Source organism: Ambystoma mexicanum, chromosome 1p (genome assembly GCF_040938575.1).
Source record: "Ambystoma mexicanum isolate Mex_15411 chromosome 1p, UKY_AmexF1_1, whole genome shotgun sequence".
Taxonomy (NCBI): domain Eukaryota; kingdom Metazoa; phylum Chordata; class Amphibia; order Caudata; family Ambystomatidae; genus Ambystoma; species Ambystoma mexicanum.
This window is the reverse complement of record NC_090921.1, coordinates 62469898-62491053: the sequence shown is the minus strand read 5'-3', so window position 1 is coordinate 62491053 and position 21156 is coordinate 62469898. Positions and strand designations below refer to the sequence as shown.

Sequence of the window (21156 nt, the reverse complement as noted above, 5' to 3'; positions counted from 1 at the left end):
TTATTTATAACTCGCTTAATACTCAGAGGTCTAGGCGTGGACCCGGGGATTGAACCTGTGGTGTTCTGTGTCCTTTTGCATCCAAGGCGAGCACAGTTCCCCCGAGATATCCTCCCGGGACACTAGTGGGAAGGAAAGTATTATGGGCAGGGGGGCCCATGTGGGTAAGAAAATAAGGGGCTATGAGGGGTCGTAATGACCAAGTGAAATGTAGTAGAAATGGGGGTTATGACCAGTAATAGGATTTTAATTGAGGATCAGGAATAGGACAACGGTTTTGTGGGCAGTCACATGTACATGTATGTGTAAGGAAAGTGTTGGAGGGCGTGGGTTAGGGCAGGCAAAGGGTATGAGTAGGGCTATGCTTAAGTCATGGGATATAGCTGAGGTTAGCTGTACGGTAAGGGTTGGGGTTAAGGGTTGGTATAAGGAAGAACATGGGGTATAAGGGAAATGTGGCTACAGGGGTCCTCCCTCTGTAATGACCCAGTGAATTACAGAAGATGTGAAAGACAGTAGACCTGAAGGTAAGAAGATATAAAAATGGCAAACTGTCCGTATGCCGCACTGAATGCAAAGATGTAACTGACCAGAGCCAATCAATGGCTGTCTTCCAGCATCAACTGTGCCAGAGTCTGGTATGGTGTGTGTTGAGGAAAGGGAGCTCTAGGGGTCTACAAGATATTCATTACAACTCACAATGGCAGATTCAAAAGCGAATAGGGACAGCTGTGAGCGCTAATGCAGAAGAAGGGGTAACATTGTCCTTCAAAGCTGGACAAGGCTGAAAAATTAGTTAGGCTTCAGGCGCCGAACCCTGAGACTGTCTGATTCTATGCCCCCATTCCATGGAGGGACAAGAAAAACATCCCGGGCCACACCTGTCAATCATTTTCCTGTTCACACCTCCACTCCATCCTGAAAGGGCTGCTAAGGATGAATTTATTTTTTTATTTATTTATTTATTAATACGGCAATGAAGCCCGCAGGCATAAGGGCACCAAACATGGACACAAGGGACTCAAAGCGTACAGGCTACATGACTGGGGCCAGAGTTAGCCAAATGTCTTTTTTTATCAAAACAGAAAAGTCTTAACCTTCTTTCAGAAGGTACTACAAGGTCTCGAGCCTATCGGATGGTGGAAGATCGTTCCATGTGGCAGCTGCTATTGTGTGGAAAGCTGAGCCTAGGCCATTTATTTTCTTGTATCTGGTGGTTTCTAACTGGCCCAGTGCTTGGGAACTGAGGACCCTCCTTGGTACGTACTGGTCAGTTCCGCTAAACTTCCACTCAGCCTGCCCACTGGCCCATTCCTTATGTTTGACTCAGCCAGGGCAAGCACACCCCCTGGTGGACTTCTCATGCACTGAATGCTCCCCACCCTCACCACACTGCTGCAGCCTTACACATATGAACCACGGTGGCCTATTCTTACACAGACCTTCTGGCAGTGAACAGTAACATCTCCATCCCTGTGGTTTATATTGCAGCTCCCCAAATCAGTGTGCAGTGTTAGCTGCACTCCCGGCTTCCGGAAGGCTCCGCTACAAGGACAGCCCGGCTGCTGCTATGACTGCGTCCCATGTGACAATGGCGAAATCTCCAATGAAACTGGTAAGGCACAGGCTGTCGGTCTGAAATTATTGTGGCTGTTCAATATTGATGTTGAAACCAGAAATGTCCAGTACAGACACAACTCTGATCACTCTTGAGAATAGATACAGTGCCCTTTATGAGCGATTAATGGTTAAGGAAAATGGTCTTCCGATTATCCTCCATAGTGCCAGTTGAGTTGATAATCCAGAAAAACCTTGATTCAGTCTATTGGCATTCATTGAACTCTTCATTGAATTGAGTAATTTTTCTGCAGACTTTTTATAGTATTCAAATCATAGGTTTGTAAAAAAACCTTTCACGAAAGTGACATTGGGACTATGATATAATAGGTTATTTATAACGCGCTTAACACCCAGAGGTTTCAAAGCACGGACCCGGTGAACGTACCTGTGTCGCTCCGTGTCTTCTTGTTTCCAAGGTGAGGACGTTGCCCCTGAGCTATCCTCCCGACACATGGTCTTCTGTTTTAATCCACCTCATCATGCTAAAACCATTGAGAGACATACTGCACAGGGAGCATTCTTGTTAAGAAGAAAGCAAGATTATTAATGTATGTATTTATTTAATATTAAAGTGTGTCTATTGGCTTGAAATTAAACCTTTCATTAACATCTAAAACATGTACCAATGGTACATGACTTGCAACAGCATTTAACATTCAATCATCAGTAATGTCAGAGGAATCAAGCAGAAAGCAAGATGACCCGGAAGAACCTCAATTCCAGACTAGTGAGGGGGAAAGCCAGCAAGAGAATGGGAGCAGCAACACAAACACAGTGGCATGTTGTGGATGCACTGTAGGGTTATTGTAGTGCACGGGATGCTACCCTGAGCGCTTCCATGGCATGGGGAGGGGGAAAGGTAGCTTCTGAGTAATCTATGCAGACACATCTGTTGATGTAAGATTCACATTCAATCGTGTTCAAGTGAGTCTCTAAACTCCATCTAGTCGGACTTCATTCTGGTGGGGACGAGGAGGAAGGGAGTCCCAGAGGAAGAAGTCTTGAAAGTCGGAAAGCCTAACCCCCAAACATTGGTGTCTGTCTGATTGATTTTCAGAAGCTGAGACTCATGCTTTGGTCAAGTATTCTGGTGCTGGGACATGTGAGGCCTTCAGTATAAGTCATAAGATCTTCAATTCAATTTGTTTCACTATGTACAGAAAAAGTATTGACTTGAAGGCCGAGGGTGGAGGAGGTGAGCGTGTTTCGGTGTGCAGGTTTCAGCAGGGTTTTTGCAGGTTGACTATTGTGAATCCTGTTGCAGTTGTCAAGTTGCTCGATGACAGCAGTAATGACAAGTGTCATACTGTGGGGGGCCAAGAGGAGAGTTGAGAGGAGAATAAGGGATCCTTTAGCAACATTATTCACTTGTGGCGCAAACAACATGTTCACATCAAATCATGCTCGCTGTATACTGACATCATGTTTGGTTACGAGGCTCAGTTTGGCCTTGTTTGGGTGGCCATGAGAAAGGGGTTTGACGGGTCTGCCCGTAGTATCCCTGTGTTTGAGGGAAGGTTTGCTATTCCCTCTTTCTTGTGTGGGATCATTTGCGACGGTGATTCGATATAAGTACTGCAGAATATTGGTGGGAAAGAGAGTCCTATGGAATCTTTTAATGGCTCATTTTCTGAATGTATCTTTCATAATGATGCTGTAATTTCCCTAAATTCATGTTGGATCAAACCAAAATCGTTCTAGGTTCAAAAGGAACAATGTTGACCTAATATAAACAAACCATGGAAAACTGCAGCCCCACCACAATTCATCAAGTCCATGTGTACCTCTCGATAGCTCCCAAACTCTTGGTTGGACCAAAGCTTCACCGAATACGTATCAGTGGTTTCCGGGCAATGAAACTGCTGATGGGGGTCAAAATGCACAAGCAAATTAGGTGCACTTTCTGGGAACATTAGCAACTTTTTAAAAAAAATATTTTCTGTGGTATTTAGACTAGAGGTTCTCCCATGTCCCCCACAGTTCAGCACCATATATTGCTGCCCCTATGGGTATTACCCAAATTGATCATTTACAAACGATCGCATGGTAAATCTGGCCGAATTTGGCCAGTACCATTCGATCGTTTGTAAACGATCAGTTTGGCTAATCACTACCAAACATGGGGGGATGGGATTGCAGAGGTGTTCCCCGCTCCACATGTTTGGTAGTGATGGCTTTTGGGGGTGTCCTCTGCTTCCGGAGGTTTGGAGGCAGGGGAAGGGAAGGAAAAAAAAAAAGAAAAGCAGACCCTGCGGTGTCGGATCCGACCCAAGTAGGACGACGGATCTGACACCACAGGGTTAGAGGATGAGCGGACGGTGAGAAGGTAAGTACGGGGCGGGTGGGGGAGTGTATGGAGGTGGGTGGGGTATTTTAGTGTGGACGGATTCGGCTGCAGCAAAATTGCCTTTGTGACAAATTTACCATGATCAATTGTGCCACAAACAATTGTGCCACGGCCAAATCGTATACATCCCCCCTATGGCCGGCACAAACTGTATATGTCCAGGGCCAGATGGGCAATACTGTTCCCAAACTTCTTAGTGAAGTTCTAGAATGCATGTGCATCCTAAAGACAGGGTTACATTCGCTTTGTACATGTGTTTAGCCATTTTGCCATTGTTGGGGAATGTTAATCCCAAAAAATTGAATGTCTTGACTTCATTAACCATGATGCCTCCTATTTGGATGTATTCCCTCATGTTTTGCCACATTGTATCATTGCATCAATTTTGTTTTGCTTGGGTTGACAGTTAGACCCTTTGCATCACATAACTGGCCTCATTTTATAAGATCACGTGTTCCTCGGGATATCATTACTCGGGACATCTGAATAAAGCTATATTAGGAGATAGTAGCTCCTTGCATGGACTGGCACGGCGAGTACCAAATGGTACTCATCCACAAGAGGCAGAGGTGCCTGCCTTTCTAACTGAGCATTGATCCGGAGATTCTTTAAGAAATATAACATCCTCATTGTTGTAACATAGGCCGGATTCTAATCTTCATCACTCTTTATGGGACTTGATGAGCGGGTTAAGTTGACTGCTCCTTTGATTTTGGAGCTGAACCTGGTATTGAACTGGTTCGTCTTTATGAAGATATTAAATTGAAACTATCTGCTCATACTCTTCAGTTGAATGAAATTAAAATTTTGTTGCAAATATTGAGAGATCTAATGAAGGTAGATTTTGAGACCGTAATAAGCAAATCTCACAAATGCCTTTGGTTGCACTTCCTATTGTTAATTCTAGGCAAATAACCAACAGTTGTGATAAAGAGCTCATGACTGTTAATCATGTCTGGACCCCTGTAGTGGGGCGAACCAGGTGTTTAAAGCTCTTGATAAATCTACTATGACAGTTAATTCTGATGAGCCTGGGCAATTTGTCTCAACTCCAGGATAACGGGGTAAGACTCAGAACAGACCAAAGTGATGTCAGCTTCAACTCCTAAACATGTTTCATGTAACTCCTTGTTGCCCTTGAACTCTGTGACTGTTCTGGGAGCTGTAATATCCAAAAGATGAAGGTATCTGGTAGACTTTCCGTTCCAAAAAAGGCGTTCAAAAAGAGTAAATATTGGGAGAAGAAAGAATGCCAGGAAAGGCTCCAGGACATTTTTAAGTAACCTCCATCTTAAGGAGAAGGACGCTGATAAAGCAAAGGTGTCTCTGCTTGAGTTATCTTGATCAAGGTACTCTTTCAGTGCTAGAAATACCTCTCTCTTTAACCACCAGAAATAAAGAAATGTGTACACAGACTGATAATATGGATTTGATGGTTAGTAAAGTAAGCTGCGGACACTTCTGATGTTCTGTCTGGTGTGCACTCTCAGTGGTTGGAGCCAAATTTGTATATGAAATGAAAATGCTGTCACTAAATGTATGAAAGGGAATGATATGTGTGTGCAAACAGAGTGTTTATTGGTCTCTTGGAGCCCTCAAAATCAGGATGGTAATTGTGGCAAGGAAGCGACTCAATCGACTGCAATTTCTATTACTCAATATCCTAATTTAAAGCAATTACCTGAGTTACGAAGCACTGTGAAGGTCATTGATAAGGGTGCACCCAAGCTACAGTTGTTAAATATGCTCAAGAGAGTTTCATGCAAACTGAGCAGCTTTGGGATGTTGTTTCAATTGAGGGAGGTAAGGGTAATACAATGGATGCTGCTTGTACTGCAGGAATTTGACAAAGTTTACGAGATACTTATATGAGAGATCTACAAGCACCCTCAACTTCATTATATCGAATTGGATCAAGGGAAAGAGAGGGACCTCTAAGTGAGTTATGACCGTTGTCGCCCTATCAAGCTGTGATCAAGGCACTGGAGAGAATTTTAAGTGACATCATGCCTGTGGTGCCCAATTCTTATGCCCCCGGGAACATCTATTACTAAAGTTGGTTTGGCTTCTAAAAATCGCTCACATGAGCCCATACTCACGAACACAATATTTCTGGAAGCTGGGTCAATTCTTGATAAGAATATTGTATTGAATGGATCAAATATCTTAAGAATCTTTTATGCGCTTCCTGCTCTATGTTCATTATCCAGTCATCATTTAGATTATGTGTTGTTTCCTGGTGATACTCGCAATAATTTTTTGGAGGTTGGTTTGATTTTGGAACTGATAGTGAAAATACTCGTTCTATTTATCAGGAACGTAGAGTTCGGATGGAACTTAACAAAAAGGATAAAGATCAATATCATTACACAGGACCAGAAATTCTCAACTCGAAAGGATAGAATGGATAATGTCTTGAGTAGTTGGGATAATGATGCTGATGTGTCAGAGATATTTGATTTAATTGGTCAAGCAGGGTCTGATGAGTTGTCCTGGTTATTGGGTATTTTACATCAAGAGTTTAAAAAGTTGGGCGACACGGGTCAGGATCTCTAAACAACCCTGAATTCAAGTTGGTGAGTTGGAATACTAGAGGCTGTAGAAGTTTCATGGGTAGTGATGTTAAAATGGACATTTTTAGTAAATCTGATTTAGTCATGTTCCAGGTGACATGGCTGAATACAGGCCTGGGCATGGATGGATTTTCTATAGTACACCAATATGTGCAGAAGCAAAATGAATGTCACCCCACCAGTGGCTTACTGCTACCCACAAAGAATTCTGGTTTTAGTAATCTTGCGGTGATTTCAGCGGAACCTCCAGTGATCATTTCATCAAAAATAAATTACATAGAGAGAGGGATTAGAGGAGGGAGGGATTTGCCAAACTTTACTTGTTATTAACCTCTATTGGAATACTGCTACAACACCTCTTGAGGTTTTCATTAAAATGGTTGTCATCGATTTTAGTGGATGCTATGATAACGAATGACACTTTCATTTCATCATATGGATGGTGATTTCAATTCAAATTGCTTGTCAGAAGACATAGAAGTGGGCAGTCAAGAAGTGGGATAGAGTAAAGGTTAATAGAAATATGGGCGCCGATAATCCTGCAAGAGAAACATGGAAGAGTGGGAAGGCCTCCTTGATTATAGATTACTTGAAACTCTCAAGCTCCTTGAGGAATATCTGTAGATCTTTTGAGTTAGCAGAGACTACTCTAAGTGACTACAATATGTTAACGTCCTATTTTGATTTTGTTTGAAAAGACTGTTGTCCAGTTAGCTGTCCTCCAGTTTGTGTGAACTTGAGAGCTAATCGTGTTGTTAACTTTGGGGCAGGCGGCTCAATTCTAAATCAAGAGCTGGGGACAGTGGCCTCTGCTTTCTCGAATAAACAATTGAAGCCGGCTTGTGGAGTCTCCAATTTTAATTTTAGTGATTTCTTGTGGAGTATTGATACTCTGACGTGCATGTTTGTTGGTATGAATACTACACATAGACACATATTTAATCAACTGATATGTGAAATGTAAGAGGATCTTGACACAGCCAGCCTTAAAGTATCTAAAATTAAATGTAGAAAGTTACAAGATTAGAAAAACTACAGGATCATAGAAATTGGTGGCGAGCACATCGTTTTTTAATGGCACAGAAGGATGGTGAATTAATGTTGAATATACTGTTTTCCAGGAATGATAGACATGTTTGTACTCTAATTAATAATTACTCCAACTCTCCAATAGAATTGCAAGCCAATTCAGTCAGTGAAAGTAAATGAATGGGTATCTATAAAAATAAAGGTGGGTTTAAGGAAAGATTTGAGGAGTGCCAAACTTATAATTTGGATTTTAGTCAAATTGATGTGGAACTTATTCAGAAGGCTTCTAATGCCAGGGCAGCTGGCCTGAATGGGCTGACAAATCAAGTACTCAAGGCTCTTTGGTCTTGTAAATTATTTTTGCTATTTACAAATTTTATTATAGCAAGTCATATGCCCTCATCCTGGAAAACCTCAATAACTGTTCCAATATATAAGAACGGCGAAAGAGTTGACCCATACAATTATAGGCTGATCGCCCTTCTAGATGCAGATAGTAAGATCTTCGTCTCATTGTTATTGCTACACTTGGAATTCTGGGTTCCTGAGAAACATGTTTTGGCTAAAGAACAGGTTGTATTCAGGAAGGGCATGTCTACTGGTCTTAATGGTATTATTATTTCAATGTTAAGAGATTGTGTTTGGGCTAGGCAGGGTAAATGTCTCTATACTCTATACTGTGTTAATAGATTATTCCGACGCTTTTTACACTGTTAATCGAGAACGACTGGTTCAGCAGATAATGGCTTGGGGTGTAACTGTCTCTAATAGGCATACAAATATACAGATTAGGATGGAACTGCAGGGAAACGTAGCAAATACAATGAATATGAATAGGCACCTAGGCAGGGGTGCATTTTGACCCCGCGTTTTATACGTCTAACTGGTGGCTATAGGGGAGACCCTCCAAAAACATGCATTTTTGTGTCCTAGCATGGGCGATTGGAGAGTCTGCTGGATGGCATACGCTGGTAATATTATCCCAACGATAATACCCAAGTTGACATCCAGATCCTCATATCAGCAACAACCATGTACGCTAAAAGACAATGAACTGGAAATTGATTTTTCCTATATCATCTGTTTTTCAAATAAGGTCAAACATGTAAACATTTCACATGACTGATTGATGCTAAATAGACACAAGTTGTTAAAGAGGTTATTTGTTTAGGTTTCCATTTTAGTGCCCAACCAAATGTTGCAAATACTCAGAAGATTTTTGAGGGGAAAATAGATCAATTAGTCTGTAAAATGCATAAAAAATATTGTAAATACTTCAGATTCTCTCTATAACCTGTACTTAGATTCTACAAAGCAAAGGGGATCCCGGTTATTTTGAATGCAGCTGACATTGGATCGCAAGCACACAAATTGATCTGGGAAAGGCTGGAAGACAGGATTTGGAAGAAAGTTTTAAATGTTCCCTTATCCTTACCTATAGACTATCTCCATTTTGAGTTAGTTTTGACATTACTCAAGGCCTGCATTGACTGGCATTGTCTGTTCAGGTATGGCAAGATCATGTTTCCTAATCTCGAATCTCTGTTTGAGGATTTCAAGGTTTCTATGAGGGGTTTGGATCCCCTATCAGTGACATTGAAAAAAGGGTAGAGAGTCATTTGAGGGTTACTGGTAGGCAATTGTCGTATTTGTGGGACAACCCAATTGCATTTAAGAAAGTATTTATTGCTGCAGATTGGATTGCCACCATGGATAGAGAGCGCAGCTGTCGCCTGCACTCTAAATTCTCTTTTTTGGATAAGCTCTTTGGACTGGGTCCCTAATATCTTAAAACATTCCTAAATGCAATGGTGTGTGACCAATTTCGTCAATTTCTGCCTTAACCGCTTGAACACTGGGGAGATATTGGAAAAGTGTTTAGGGTCCCAGTGAAATGATGAATTGTATGATCTTTGTAAGGATGGTGCAACTTAACAAACATTAAAACATCTTTTTATGAGCAGTCCTGTGACATGGGAACTTTGTTTGAAATATCTGGGTCGATGTGTTGATAATTTAATTTTGCTCAATATGGAGGAGTTTTGGTATAGATTATGCGTGGGGGAGGAAACCTTTTTAACATTGGAAGTTTTAAGAGTATTAAAAGTGATCGGTCTTTAGATTTCAATATTGTATCATATTAACTAATGCTTAGTGTATATATGATGAAAGTTGTGAAGATTTTATATGGGCAATATGTATTTTATCTTTCCTTTTAAATGTGTTTATCATATTGTTTTATCTGTATTTTTGTAAGGTCAATATTTATTTAATCAAACATAATAAATAAATCCAATTGTATAAAACAGAGGTGATTGCTGCAGTCAGCCACACCTTCACAGTACCTTCAGGAGTGCTGTCCTTGTGGTGGATTCCCCCTGCGGGCATAATGGATGGGCAAGTATTCCCCTTGATGTCATTTGGGACCTAGCCCCACAGTTCCCTCTTCTATGTGCTCCCCTCCACCATGTGGGGCCACCCTGAATCACTACATATAGCCTGTGTCCAAACATTGTCTCTGGGCGGCCACCTGCCCAGGTGGGGCCTTGCCTGTTTTCACTGCTGCAACCTTGTGGTGCAAACCATTGTTTTTAGGGGCCCCCATGGCGTGAGGGCCTGCCCAATCTCACTGCTGTAGACTGCGACCAAGTTCGCTCTTCAGGGTGGCTCCGTAGCCTGGTGTCACCCTGGAGAGCGTCACCACCGCACTCCTGTGATGTCATTGTATCTTCAGGCAGTGTCCACTTTTCCATTAGGACATCATCGCTGTCCCCAAAGAAATGGTGCACATTCACTGGTTCAACACCTCTCTTCGATGCCTCTCAGAGATGCAGGCAGGGAGCCGCTCATTTTCACTCGGCTGCACTGCTGCAGTAGCTTAGAACTCAGCAGGGCAGTCCGGGACTTTGCCAATCTCAGCCTCTTCATCCAGTCTTCCCTTCACCGCTCCATGCTCTGAGGCAGAGCAGGCTTCCTTGTTCTTCATCTCCCATGTCAGTTGGCAGACCCAGCTCGGGAGGTCTTTCCTACAGGACCCACCTGTCGGTCACGAGGTGGACCAACAGGTCACGAGGTGGACCAACATGAGGCATAGACGGAAATGTATACGTGTTTACAGATTGGAATGTAGTGGCCCATCTTGGCAAGTAAGGAGCATGTGCATTGTAAAAACACTTCATACTTCATACAGGCAATCACACATCACAGAACGAAATTTCTATTCGAAAGCACGATGAGCATGTAAGACTACTCCATCCATAAAACATGGGACAATCCCATTGAACAACTCTTTGTGAAACAGATCCCTATATAAATGCATTATTTCATTTGTGTAATGCATTAACATACCTACATTTAAAAGGTGACAACTCAACCATTGTAGCTTTCCAGGAAAATTGTCTAGTCGAGGCGTTTGGATTCAGGACATTCAGACCAACCAGTAGCCAGAGGATTTAGGGAGTATGAACCATATGAAATTGAGCAAATTGGGCCCTCTTCATTTCAAAGCTGTCATGTCCCTTCTAAAAAATAAAATCATACAAACTATAGAAATTAATGCTGCTTTTCCATTCTAAATAGTATTATTTCTGCCAAAGCATTTCTGTAGTTTCAAGAAAAAAAAAAGATGCAAATAGTAGGAATACAGTATCATTGGCTTGGAGCTGGTATTTTGTAATGCATAACAGTGTTACCTTTGAAATTGAATGTTTTCTGTTTAAAAAAATATAACACATCATTGGCAGCCTTTTTCATCATTAACCATATTAATAAATCAGCTCATGTTAGGCACCTAAAGAATGACATATAGTACTGATGAATATTATTGATGGTTTTGCCTTTTCTTTTACTCACAGATGCTACTGCCTGTACCAAATGCAGAGAGCAAGACTGGCCCAATGAGAGGAGAGACGAGTGCAAGCCAAGGATCGTCGAGTTTCTCTCCTACGAGGAACCGCTGGGCTTGGCCTTATCGTCGCTATCCACGATCTTGTCTTTGGTGACTATATCCATTCTGTGCATCTTTGTGAGGCACCGTGACACCCCGATAGTCAAAGCAAACAACCGGGAGCTGAGTTATCTCCTCCTGGGGTCCCTCCTCTTCTGCTTCCTCTGCTCCTTCATGTTTATTGGACGCCCCAAGAAGTGGACCTGCATGTTCCGGCAAATGGCCTTTGGGCTAATTTTTTCATTGAGCATCTCTTGTGTTTTGGGTAAAACAATCATGGTCACTGTTGCCTTCAGGGCCACCAAACCCAACAGCCAATTAAAGAAATGGGTCGGCTCTCGGACTCCGACCTACCTTGTCCTTTGCTGTTTGATGGTCCAGCTCGTTATATGCACGGCCTGGTTAGCCACTGATCCTCCGTTTCCAGGCTACAGCACGGCCGGCATGAAAATCATCATCCAGTGTTATGAGGGGTCTGTAATTATGTTCTACTGCATGCTGGGATATCTCGGCTTTCTGGCTGGAGCCAGTTTCATTGTTGCCTTCTTATCAAGGAAACTTCCGGACAGCTTCAACGAAGCCAAGTTCATCACCTTCAGTCTGCTGGTGTTCCTGAGCGTGTGGCTTTCCTTCATCCCAGCCTACCTCAGCACACAAGGGAAATACATGGTGGCCGTGGAGACCTTTGCCATCTTGGCTTCCAGTTCTGGACTGCTGTCATGCATATTTTTTCCCAAAATGTTTATTATTCTTCTAAGACCTGACATGAATTCAAAAGGTTATCTATTTGGTAAAATGCATAAAAAGGATAAGTTGAAGTGACCTGTATATTCTGTACTTATATATTGTCAATATAAATGTTTTTCCATTGTATTAATTAACATTAAACCTTTCTCAGCTGTAGAAATGGTGAAAATTATACAACTTTTTAAAAACATTTTAATTGAATATGTTAATGTCCAGGACAATTTTCAATTAGCTTGACAGTGAGTCCAACATTGTACAAATTTGACCCTAATTCTCCGAACTGAGAAATGTGAAGTCAGTTGTATTTACCATGCTTGTTTTTGGAAACTTGTTGTGTGAGACGGGTTTAATTTGGTACTATGCTAGCTTTTACATCCAGCTACTTATTTAACAACATTAAAATGTTTTCAATACTGAAGTGCAAAGATATATATATACTACATTAAATAAAGTCAAAGTGAACAAAAAATCAAACTTTTTCTAAAGTCTTTGCAAATCATATGCATTTGTTGTGACTGTTGTTGTGGTAATATAACTTAGATGAAAAAAGAGAATACTCCAGAATTGTATATGCATAAAAGTGAACTGAATAACCTCAGTCCTTTAAAATGAGCAGCAATTACTACGCAGATGAAAGGGGAAGCAGATTTTATTCATACATCAATAATCAAAACGACTCAGTTAGTTGGCAAAAAGGATAGCTGTTTTATTCTCAGTTCTCTGAAAAATGGAGCATAACGATCATCAACGAATTTGCACGATCCTCTACACAACGAATTTCATTAAAAAATTGAGCTCAAATACTGAAAACTTGTCATCATTGATGTTGACCTGCGTCATTAACAACGTCTCCCTACGTGGCAAACTACAAAACCCTAATAGCGACTGTGATAGGCTCTTAATGAACCTCTAAGTATATGAACTAGACTAGTGTGGGATAGTGAATAAGAGTGATAGGCTTCTTAACATCAGGTGAGGCAACTAAGCACTTCCCTTAAAATTGCTCTTTTAGACGTCACTAAATACACAACGTCTCATTGGCTACATAAGCTATAGGACCCTTAATTACGCAGTCCCCACAATTGGCTGGCACTCTAACCTTTGTCAGTACTTTTCCTCCTACGTTAGCAGCACACAGGCTGGCCTTCCAGGTGCTGGTGAGCTTGTCTTAATCCCAGCTTCCCACCAGTTAGTATATCAATCTATCCTCACCTCAGTGGTCAGTCATTTTATTAAGCTTTGAAGCTTGGCCTTGAGTTTGTTCTGTACTGTGGAGAATCAGGGGAGTGAAGGCTCGTTCTGTCCTCATGCGTAGGCGTGAGCATCTTGCTCGTCCAACTTCTTTCTTCCACGTGACTGAAGACGATAATTTTGAGCTTTTCAACGTGTTAAAATACTGTTTTTTAATAGACCTCTGATGTCTTCTTGGTCTGTCCATGTTTTCTGAACAGTAGTTTTGTTCTTTCACACGATTTGTATCCAATGTTTGTTAACTTCAGCCTGATAAGACCTTGGCTCCTTGGCTTGACTTCATGACTCCTCCAGCCTCGCCTTTCCGAGATCTGCTTCTGTAATTCAATTGCTTTTTCAACCGCGACACACTAGAAATGAGGCCTTCTTTCGAAAGTCCAGCAGTGCTTTAATATGTAGAGGAAACATCCATCCTTTACTCTTTATGGTAACATGTTGGCCCATGCCGCAATCTATTCACTATAAAGCTAGCCTCAAGATGACTTTGTCTGCTTGCATTTCTGTTACATCTGTACACGTGTAAAACAATTTGACATCTTCATCGTTTCTGTGGCATACGTTTCTACACATTGATCCCCAGATGTCACTTATCCTTGATACTTTCTTGATGCCATATAGAATATCTGCATTCTCTAGTCTCTGCATCTTTTCAGTGAACGTCAGCTCAACTCTGTATGACATCACCTTTCGTCTTCGCCATTCATTTGCTCTACCTCTTCCGGAATTTCATTCAAACGACCATCATATTTTCTTGTATGCAGGTATAGTTTTCTCAATGGGAACCTTGTCTCCAGGATTATCCTAGGTATCGGTATCCCCCCTGGTACTGCATGGTTTTCGCATCTGGGCTCCCAACATATAGACAATATGGATGAGGTGGTTGACATGGGGGTACTTGGCTTCTCCTCTACACTCCCCCCCTCTGGGTGATATATCGACCACTCTCTCATCATCCTTCACATCAAAACATCTTGGCCTAACAACGAGTTTTGTTGGGATCCATATCTTCACGTGCTCATCTTTGTTCCATGTCATGAGGCTGCACTGTCCATTTGGACTGCAATAGATCCATCTTCCCACATACTTCTTATGATTCTTTGGATACAAGAATTTCATCCTCTCAGGTGCACGGACACTGGCCTTCACAAAGTCTCCAATTTCTTCATCTGCTAAGTCTTTGGCCTTCTATCCTTTTTTGCCATCAATCATAACTTTCATCCCTGTGACTTTCTTGGCTGTTTTCTTGCATTGGGAGATTATTATCTTGATCACAAAAAATCCAAGCAATATCATTAGTATCAGAGCTCCGGTAAATTTGAAAATATCTGACATCCATTGTGGAACCCAGGAGAAGAGCGATCCAAATCAACTGTCATCAGCAATGTCTACCACTTACTCAATAATCATGCCATGAAGTTTCGTCAACATACCTATGGCCTCGGTCAAGGTTCCATACTCGTCATCATGGGAGGGTATGAATGTGCACCTCCATCCACAGCTGTGATCATGTCTAGAACATATCTGTTCTGGAGAGTCATCAGTCGTATGCCTGTCAACTCTTCTCTAATTGGCATTGAATCCCTTTATGGTAGTGTTGATTGTCTGTAGCAATTCCCATCTTGTAATCTGCAGCCATTTGGTATTTGCTCCAATCTGGACACTCAGCATGAAGATCAATGAAACCACTGACAACACCTGGCTGAACAACCTGTGTTCATAAGGAATGGCATCAAAAGCTTCTACAGATTTTGCTGAGAAATAGTTCTCTCTCTTGATTCTTTTTATCAGCTTCACAGATCTCCTTTTCCTCAGGTGAGCATCTGCTTTTGGAAAAATGGCAAAGTTTAAGTCGCTTTTTGGAATCACCAATGCTGGAACATGAACATTCACCAGTGAACATCATCCTCCCCAATCCTTGAGTAGCCTCATATATGCTCTCGATCCACAAGCCCAGTTCTGATTTACTCAAAATGTTCTTGTGCCCTTATTTCTGAAGCACAGTTTTGCACTTTCCAAAGGCACTAACTGCAAGGGTGCTCCTTTGTCATTGACCCAAATCAGTAGTTTAGCAAATGTTGGCCATAATGGTTTGCAACCATTCTGCCCTATGTCAATAGCTGGTTTATAACAACCAATGACCACCCAGGCTCTGGAGACAACCACTCCTTCTTCCCATCCATCTGGTGATAGCACTGATCCCCAGAACTGCATCTGGCCTCTGTTCTTCCATCTACGAATTCCTGCTGCAGATTTGCTTGGACTCTCCAGTTTCTTGTTTACTTCCCATCTGATTCCAGCTCCTTTCACTGTTGGTTTCCCGTACCTGATCACATGATTCTTAGTGTGAGCTCTGTTTCTTGTCTTCATATCTTGTACATAATCATCTTCATCTGGGTCTGTCCATTCAGTTGTCCATTTCAGATAGGCATCTTGACCCATGAAGTGGCCTCTTGTCAAGCAAAGTGCTACGTGAGAAAGACAATGTGCTGTCTAGACGTCTATTTCAATTGCTACGAAGATCTTGGATTTCCCCATGCTATAAGGCAAGAGTGCACATACAAAGCATTCCTCTTTGGAAGTTCTTCTTCCCACTTCCCTCATATGTTAATAGGATGTGTTGTTTTCCAAGTGTGCTGTACTATCCAGGTAATCATTTAACTCAAAGTCATCCACCCCAGTATCCCTTTTAGGTCTTGTTCTTCTCCTATGATCTGCCATGATTATCTCATACAACATGTCAGCATAACCTCTTCTAACTGGAATAATCATAGGTGCACCGGTCAGTGGATTTGGTGTGTTTGCATGCCTTAGCTGTATAGGTTTCGGCACCCATTTCTTTGGTTTCCCTTGTAAAGCCTGTTTCTCATCTCCAAAAATAATCTCTAATAGACCTTCAACATGTGACTGACGATTAGTGGCATTTTCCCCAGACTTAGGTTTCTCCTTATCATTCTTTGAAACAGGGATAACCACATAAGGTCTCGGTTGCCTAGTAGTTGCCATGTTTACAACTTCCTTCTGCTCAGGAAGATTCTCAGGATTCTTAACTCCATTCACGTCAATGTTGTAGGATGTTCGCACAGTGAGTGAAAGTAATATTATTATAAACAGAATGCAAGAATAAATTAAACAGAGGTACGAAAATGTACAGCATCGATTTTTTTACACATCGTGGACGTCTCTCTGGACCTGGCATGATAATGTTACTACTAATACTCCCCATTTTTATTGCCAAAGGTAGGAAAAATAAACTTTAATATGATGCCATTATGCACTGCTTCTGGAAACTGTCCACCTCACTCGATAAATCCTTTTGATCCACCAACTGCTTACTGGATGATGAACATAAAGTCCCAGTGAACTCCTCGAATCGGCCTCACTCAGACCTCAGCGTTCTGTCGGAATACGCATTCACTTGGAATGGAATGTCTCTCAAAATCTCATTTAATGCTGCATTATTTCTCGGGTCCCTTAGAAAAGTACGGACATCTGTGTGTCTATTAACAAGCTGTGGGCATTCTTCAACCTGGTAGTAGAACACAAGGCTGACCAGTCTGTGCCCATTGTTAGGTGAAAGGGGCATGTGCACCTTCCTCACTAAATTCAGGAAGCTGAAAAACATGCTCAATAATTGCTGTGAGCAATCTCCTTACGTTTGGACCATTCTTATGATCTTGCAGAAAAGCATCTATGCTAGTAGTTCTCCCCACAATTGCAGGATATGTGCGTAACACGAAAAGAAACACTTCAAATATGATCCGTCAAATGTTGTCATTGGGTAACAACATGAGCAAATACAAAAAGGAATTCAGTGAGAAAAGAATCATGACATTGTACCCTCTTCCAATCGTCGAAAACAAAATCAAGATCTTGCATATTTTTCTTCTTATCAAGGCTTAAGCATGCCTCAGTCCAATGTCACATATTCCTGTGGCTCAAACCCAGATATCTCCCCTTACCTTCCCTTACCTCTCCCCTAAATGACTGAAAATAGTGTTCAAAACCAAGCCATAGTCCAATGAACTCTTTGTCTTTACTCAACAGCTTCTGCAACCTTCTTCCTCATCATGGTCCTAGTCTGCACATGCTGATGTTCTTCCCCATTGCTTGCTTCCATAAAGTGTGGGGGTAAAGGGGTCTTTCAAGCATAGATCTTTACGTCATCTAGAAAAGTCCAAGCATGTCTGCCTTGCACTCTGACTTGAGATGGTGTGACATCTTCCACGATAAAAGGACCGTTGAAGCGGGGCTTGTCCCACTTTTTCTCGTGTGGTTGTGAATTAGGATTTCATCTCCACAAAACACTTTAGGAATACATAATTCTTGCAGTCCATTTGTTGAAGCATCTCTCTCTGTATTCTGTACTGCCCCACACCCTCTTCACCGTAGCTGATCTGAAATGACAGAGATACTTGAGGCCATACAGGTAGGATTGTCACATAACTCCATGTGAGGGGTGTCCTCATTCGCCTCCGTGTCACTATTTCATGGGGGGTAAGATGGTGGTCCGAACCTGGTTGGTTCCTCAATGCCTATAATGCCAGTGGTAGGCAATGCAACCACCCTTACTTCAAGGTAAGCTTCAACTTGGCTATCCTTCATTTAAGCCTTTCACAGATCCCCTTCCCTTGTGGATGATAAACTTAAAACACCTTGTGCTTTATACCGAGCAACAAACTTATCTGTTAAAAACTTGATTCACAATGTGAGGACCATTATCTGATCTTAATATTTCACATACTCCCCATCTAGGAAACACTTCTCGCACTAAGCTAAGAATTTTGCTGCACAGGTGGAGTCTGGGTGAGTACACGGTCCAGACTCAATCCATCATGAAAAGGGACAAACTACTACAATCATGTATTTACACCAATTACATACTTGCAGAATGTTGACGTAGCCTATATGCAAATGCTGAAAGGGGACATTAGGTCTCGGAATAACTTCTCTAACTGTCCGCAATGTGTGCCCAGCTGTGAACATTCGACAAAAGATGCCATTCACTACATAGAATGCAACCTTTTGTAACAAATTTGGTAAAAAACAATCCTCTGCAATAGCTGCAGCAAGGTTTTCTCTAGTTACGCGTGCAGTGTAGTGTAGCTGTTCCAGTGCTGCCCTTAACAAGACTTCAGGCATTGCTGGTTTATCAGTGCTGTCTTGTACCCACAAAGCTTCAGAGGGGTTTAAAGAACACTGTCTCCATAAATCCTTCTCATCTTGAGGTGCTTCTCCCTGAACCTCTATTAATTGTGTCTTTGAAAGATTACTATAAGGATCAGACACACTCATCATCAACACAATTTTTTCATTTACATTAGGCATGTCAAAAGACATAATATCCTCAATACATGCAGCGCGTTTGGCCTCATCATCTGCTTTTTGATTTTCTGCACATTTAACGACTGTGATGGCTACTGGGAGTTATGTGCTTTAATAAGCCACTCCAATAAGGTGGCATGTTGCACCGGAGTGCCATCCGCTTGGAAGTAGCCCCTACTTTTCCATCGTGCTAATCCTGCGTGCACCGTAGACATCACGTAGGCGGAGTCACTGTACACTGTTACTTCCTGGTCTGCATGATTCTCGAGCACGACTATCAGTGCCACTAACTCTGCAGCCTGCGCCGAATAGTGAGACAGGAGTCATGCACTTGCCAATGTTTAAAACTCCCCATTTGCCATATATTTTATCACAGCGGCACCTGTATATCTCTGCCCGTCATCCTGATCGATCCTTGAAGAACCATCAACAAAAACAAAGCATTTTCCTTTACCCTAGGGATTTCATCATAGAACTCTTCTTAGTTCAAACAGTCATGCACATGCTCTCCTCTGCCAGTGGTCCCACTACAAACATGGCAGGATTCACTAGTTTGCATCAAACTATTTTAATAACCGGATTCAATATGACTACCTCATAGGCAGACGCTGTTTGAGAAGTCAACGTCCCTTTCTGTTTCTCCAAGATGGCAAATAATGCATGCTTAACAAACAACGTCATAAAGCATCCCATGACTATGTTTGCAGCCTTCTCAATGGCGAATGCGGTGGCTTCCAAAGATTGTTCGCACAGGAAATGACCCGTCATCACTGGGTCCAAATCCCACTGTAATATGCAAGGGACTTGTACCCTAATGTGGTTCTCTGCATGGGGACTGCTGTCATAACGGTACCATCCGTATGTGAAAACACAAAGAATTCCTCAGCATAATTAGGAATCCCTAAAACTGGAGCTGTACAAATTGCCTTTTTTAATTCCTCAAACCCTTCTTCCATCTCCTCAGTCCAAACAATGTTCTCCTGCATTGCTTGTGCTTTCTTTAGAGCCTGTAATAACAGCCCAGTATATGAGCTGTAGGCAAAGTCCCATGCTCTGACATAATTGCATAATCCCAAAAATATCTGCATGTGTTTTATCGTGTGTGGCTTTGCAGTTTTCAAAATAGCTTCAGTCCTTTCAGGAGTGATCTTTTTTTCCTTCAAAATCAACTGACCTATATACAACACTTCTTGTTGACAATACTGTAACTTCTCCTTGTCAACCTTACATCCTTTATCAGCAAGCGTAATCATCAACTGAATAGATTCATGTCTGCACTCTTCCTCTGAAATGCTACAAACTAAAATGTCATCTTCATATTGCAATACAATGCTTACCAGATAAATATTGCTTAAATCCATCTGGAGAACCCTTTAAAAAATCGATGGAGACTCACAATACTGTTATGCTAATTGTGTGCTTTTTAACTTAGTCTGTCTGAATGAAAAGGATGTCAGAGCCTACAAGTCTTTGTGTAAAGGGATTGAGAAAAACACATTTTTCAAGTCAATCACAGTAAAATATCATGCTTCAACAGGTATATTACATAAGATTGTAGCCAGATTAGGAACCAGAGGAAACTCTACAATCTGGTTAATGGGTCTCAAATCTTGAATTAGCCTCCATGACCCCCTTTTGATTTCTTTATAGGGTACACAGATGTATTACATGGTGACTCTGACATGATCCATCGTGGCGGAAACCATTTTAGAAATGCCTTCATCTGCCTCTCGAGGCATAGGATAATGACGTGCTTGAGGTAAAATTGCTTCTGGCTTTAATTTAATCTTCACTTCTCCAACCCCCTTCAATAAGCCTACGTCATAAGTCACTGTAGTCCACAATAAGACCAGCACCTTTGCCATGTCTTCATCAGAATATTCCGGATGCTTTTGCACCATCATCATTTTTTGAGGGACCTCTCGTTTGATGGCTCGTACCCAATAAGCAATGCTCTACTCAAACACCACTTCGTCATCAGATGAGTGATCCATACACATATCATCATCAGTGATGTCAGTCAATCTGCACCCCTCCCCAATAGCAATCACTGTGCTCCATCGCCTTCCTTCGTAATCATTTCCGTCAAGCACAGCCATTTTTCCTCGCACTAAGGCTGCCTGTAGTTCTAAAGGCAAGATTTTCCATTCCTCTTCATCCATAGGTATCTCCGACTGAACAGAAACTCTTCTGCCTACTAGGCCTGGTAACCATGTGAACAGAATGTGTACCCCATAATGAAAAACCTCAGGTTCCAATGGAACTTCTCATATTGTCACTTGTCCTGCAAACACCATAATACATTCACTCACGTTTAAATA

At 41.8% G+C, this 21156-nt stretch overlaps 1 protein-coding gene across 1 annotated transcript in view; it reads left to right on the top strand.

Moving 5' to 3' along the window:
- Positions 1–12337, top strand: part of LOC138583197 (extracellular calcium-sensing receptor-like) — a 65334-nt gene extending 52997 nt beyond the window's left edge. Inside the window, exons 4-5 of the mRNA XM_069655259.1 lie at positions 1492–1615; positions 11424–12337. Coding sequence (XP_069511360.1) covers positions 1492–1615; positions 11424–12337 — 1038 coding nt within the window. The remainder of the gene's footprint in view (positions 1–1491; positions 1616–11423) is intronic.
- Positions 12338–21156: the final 8819 nt, after the last annotated feature.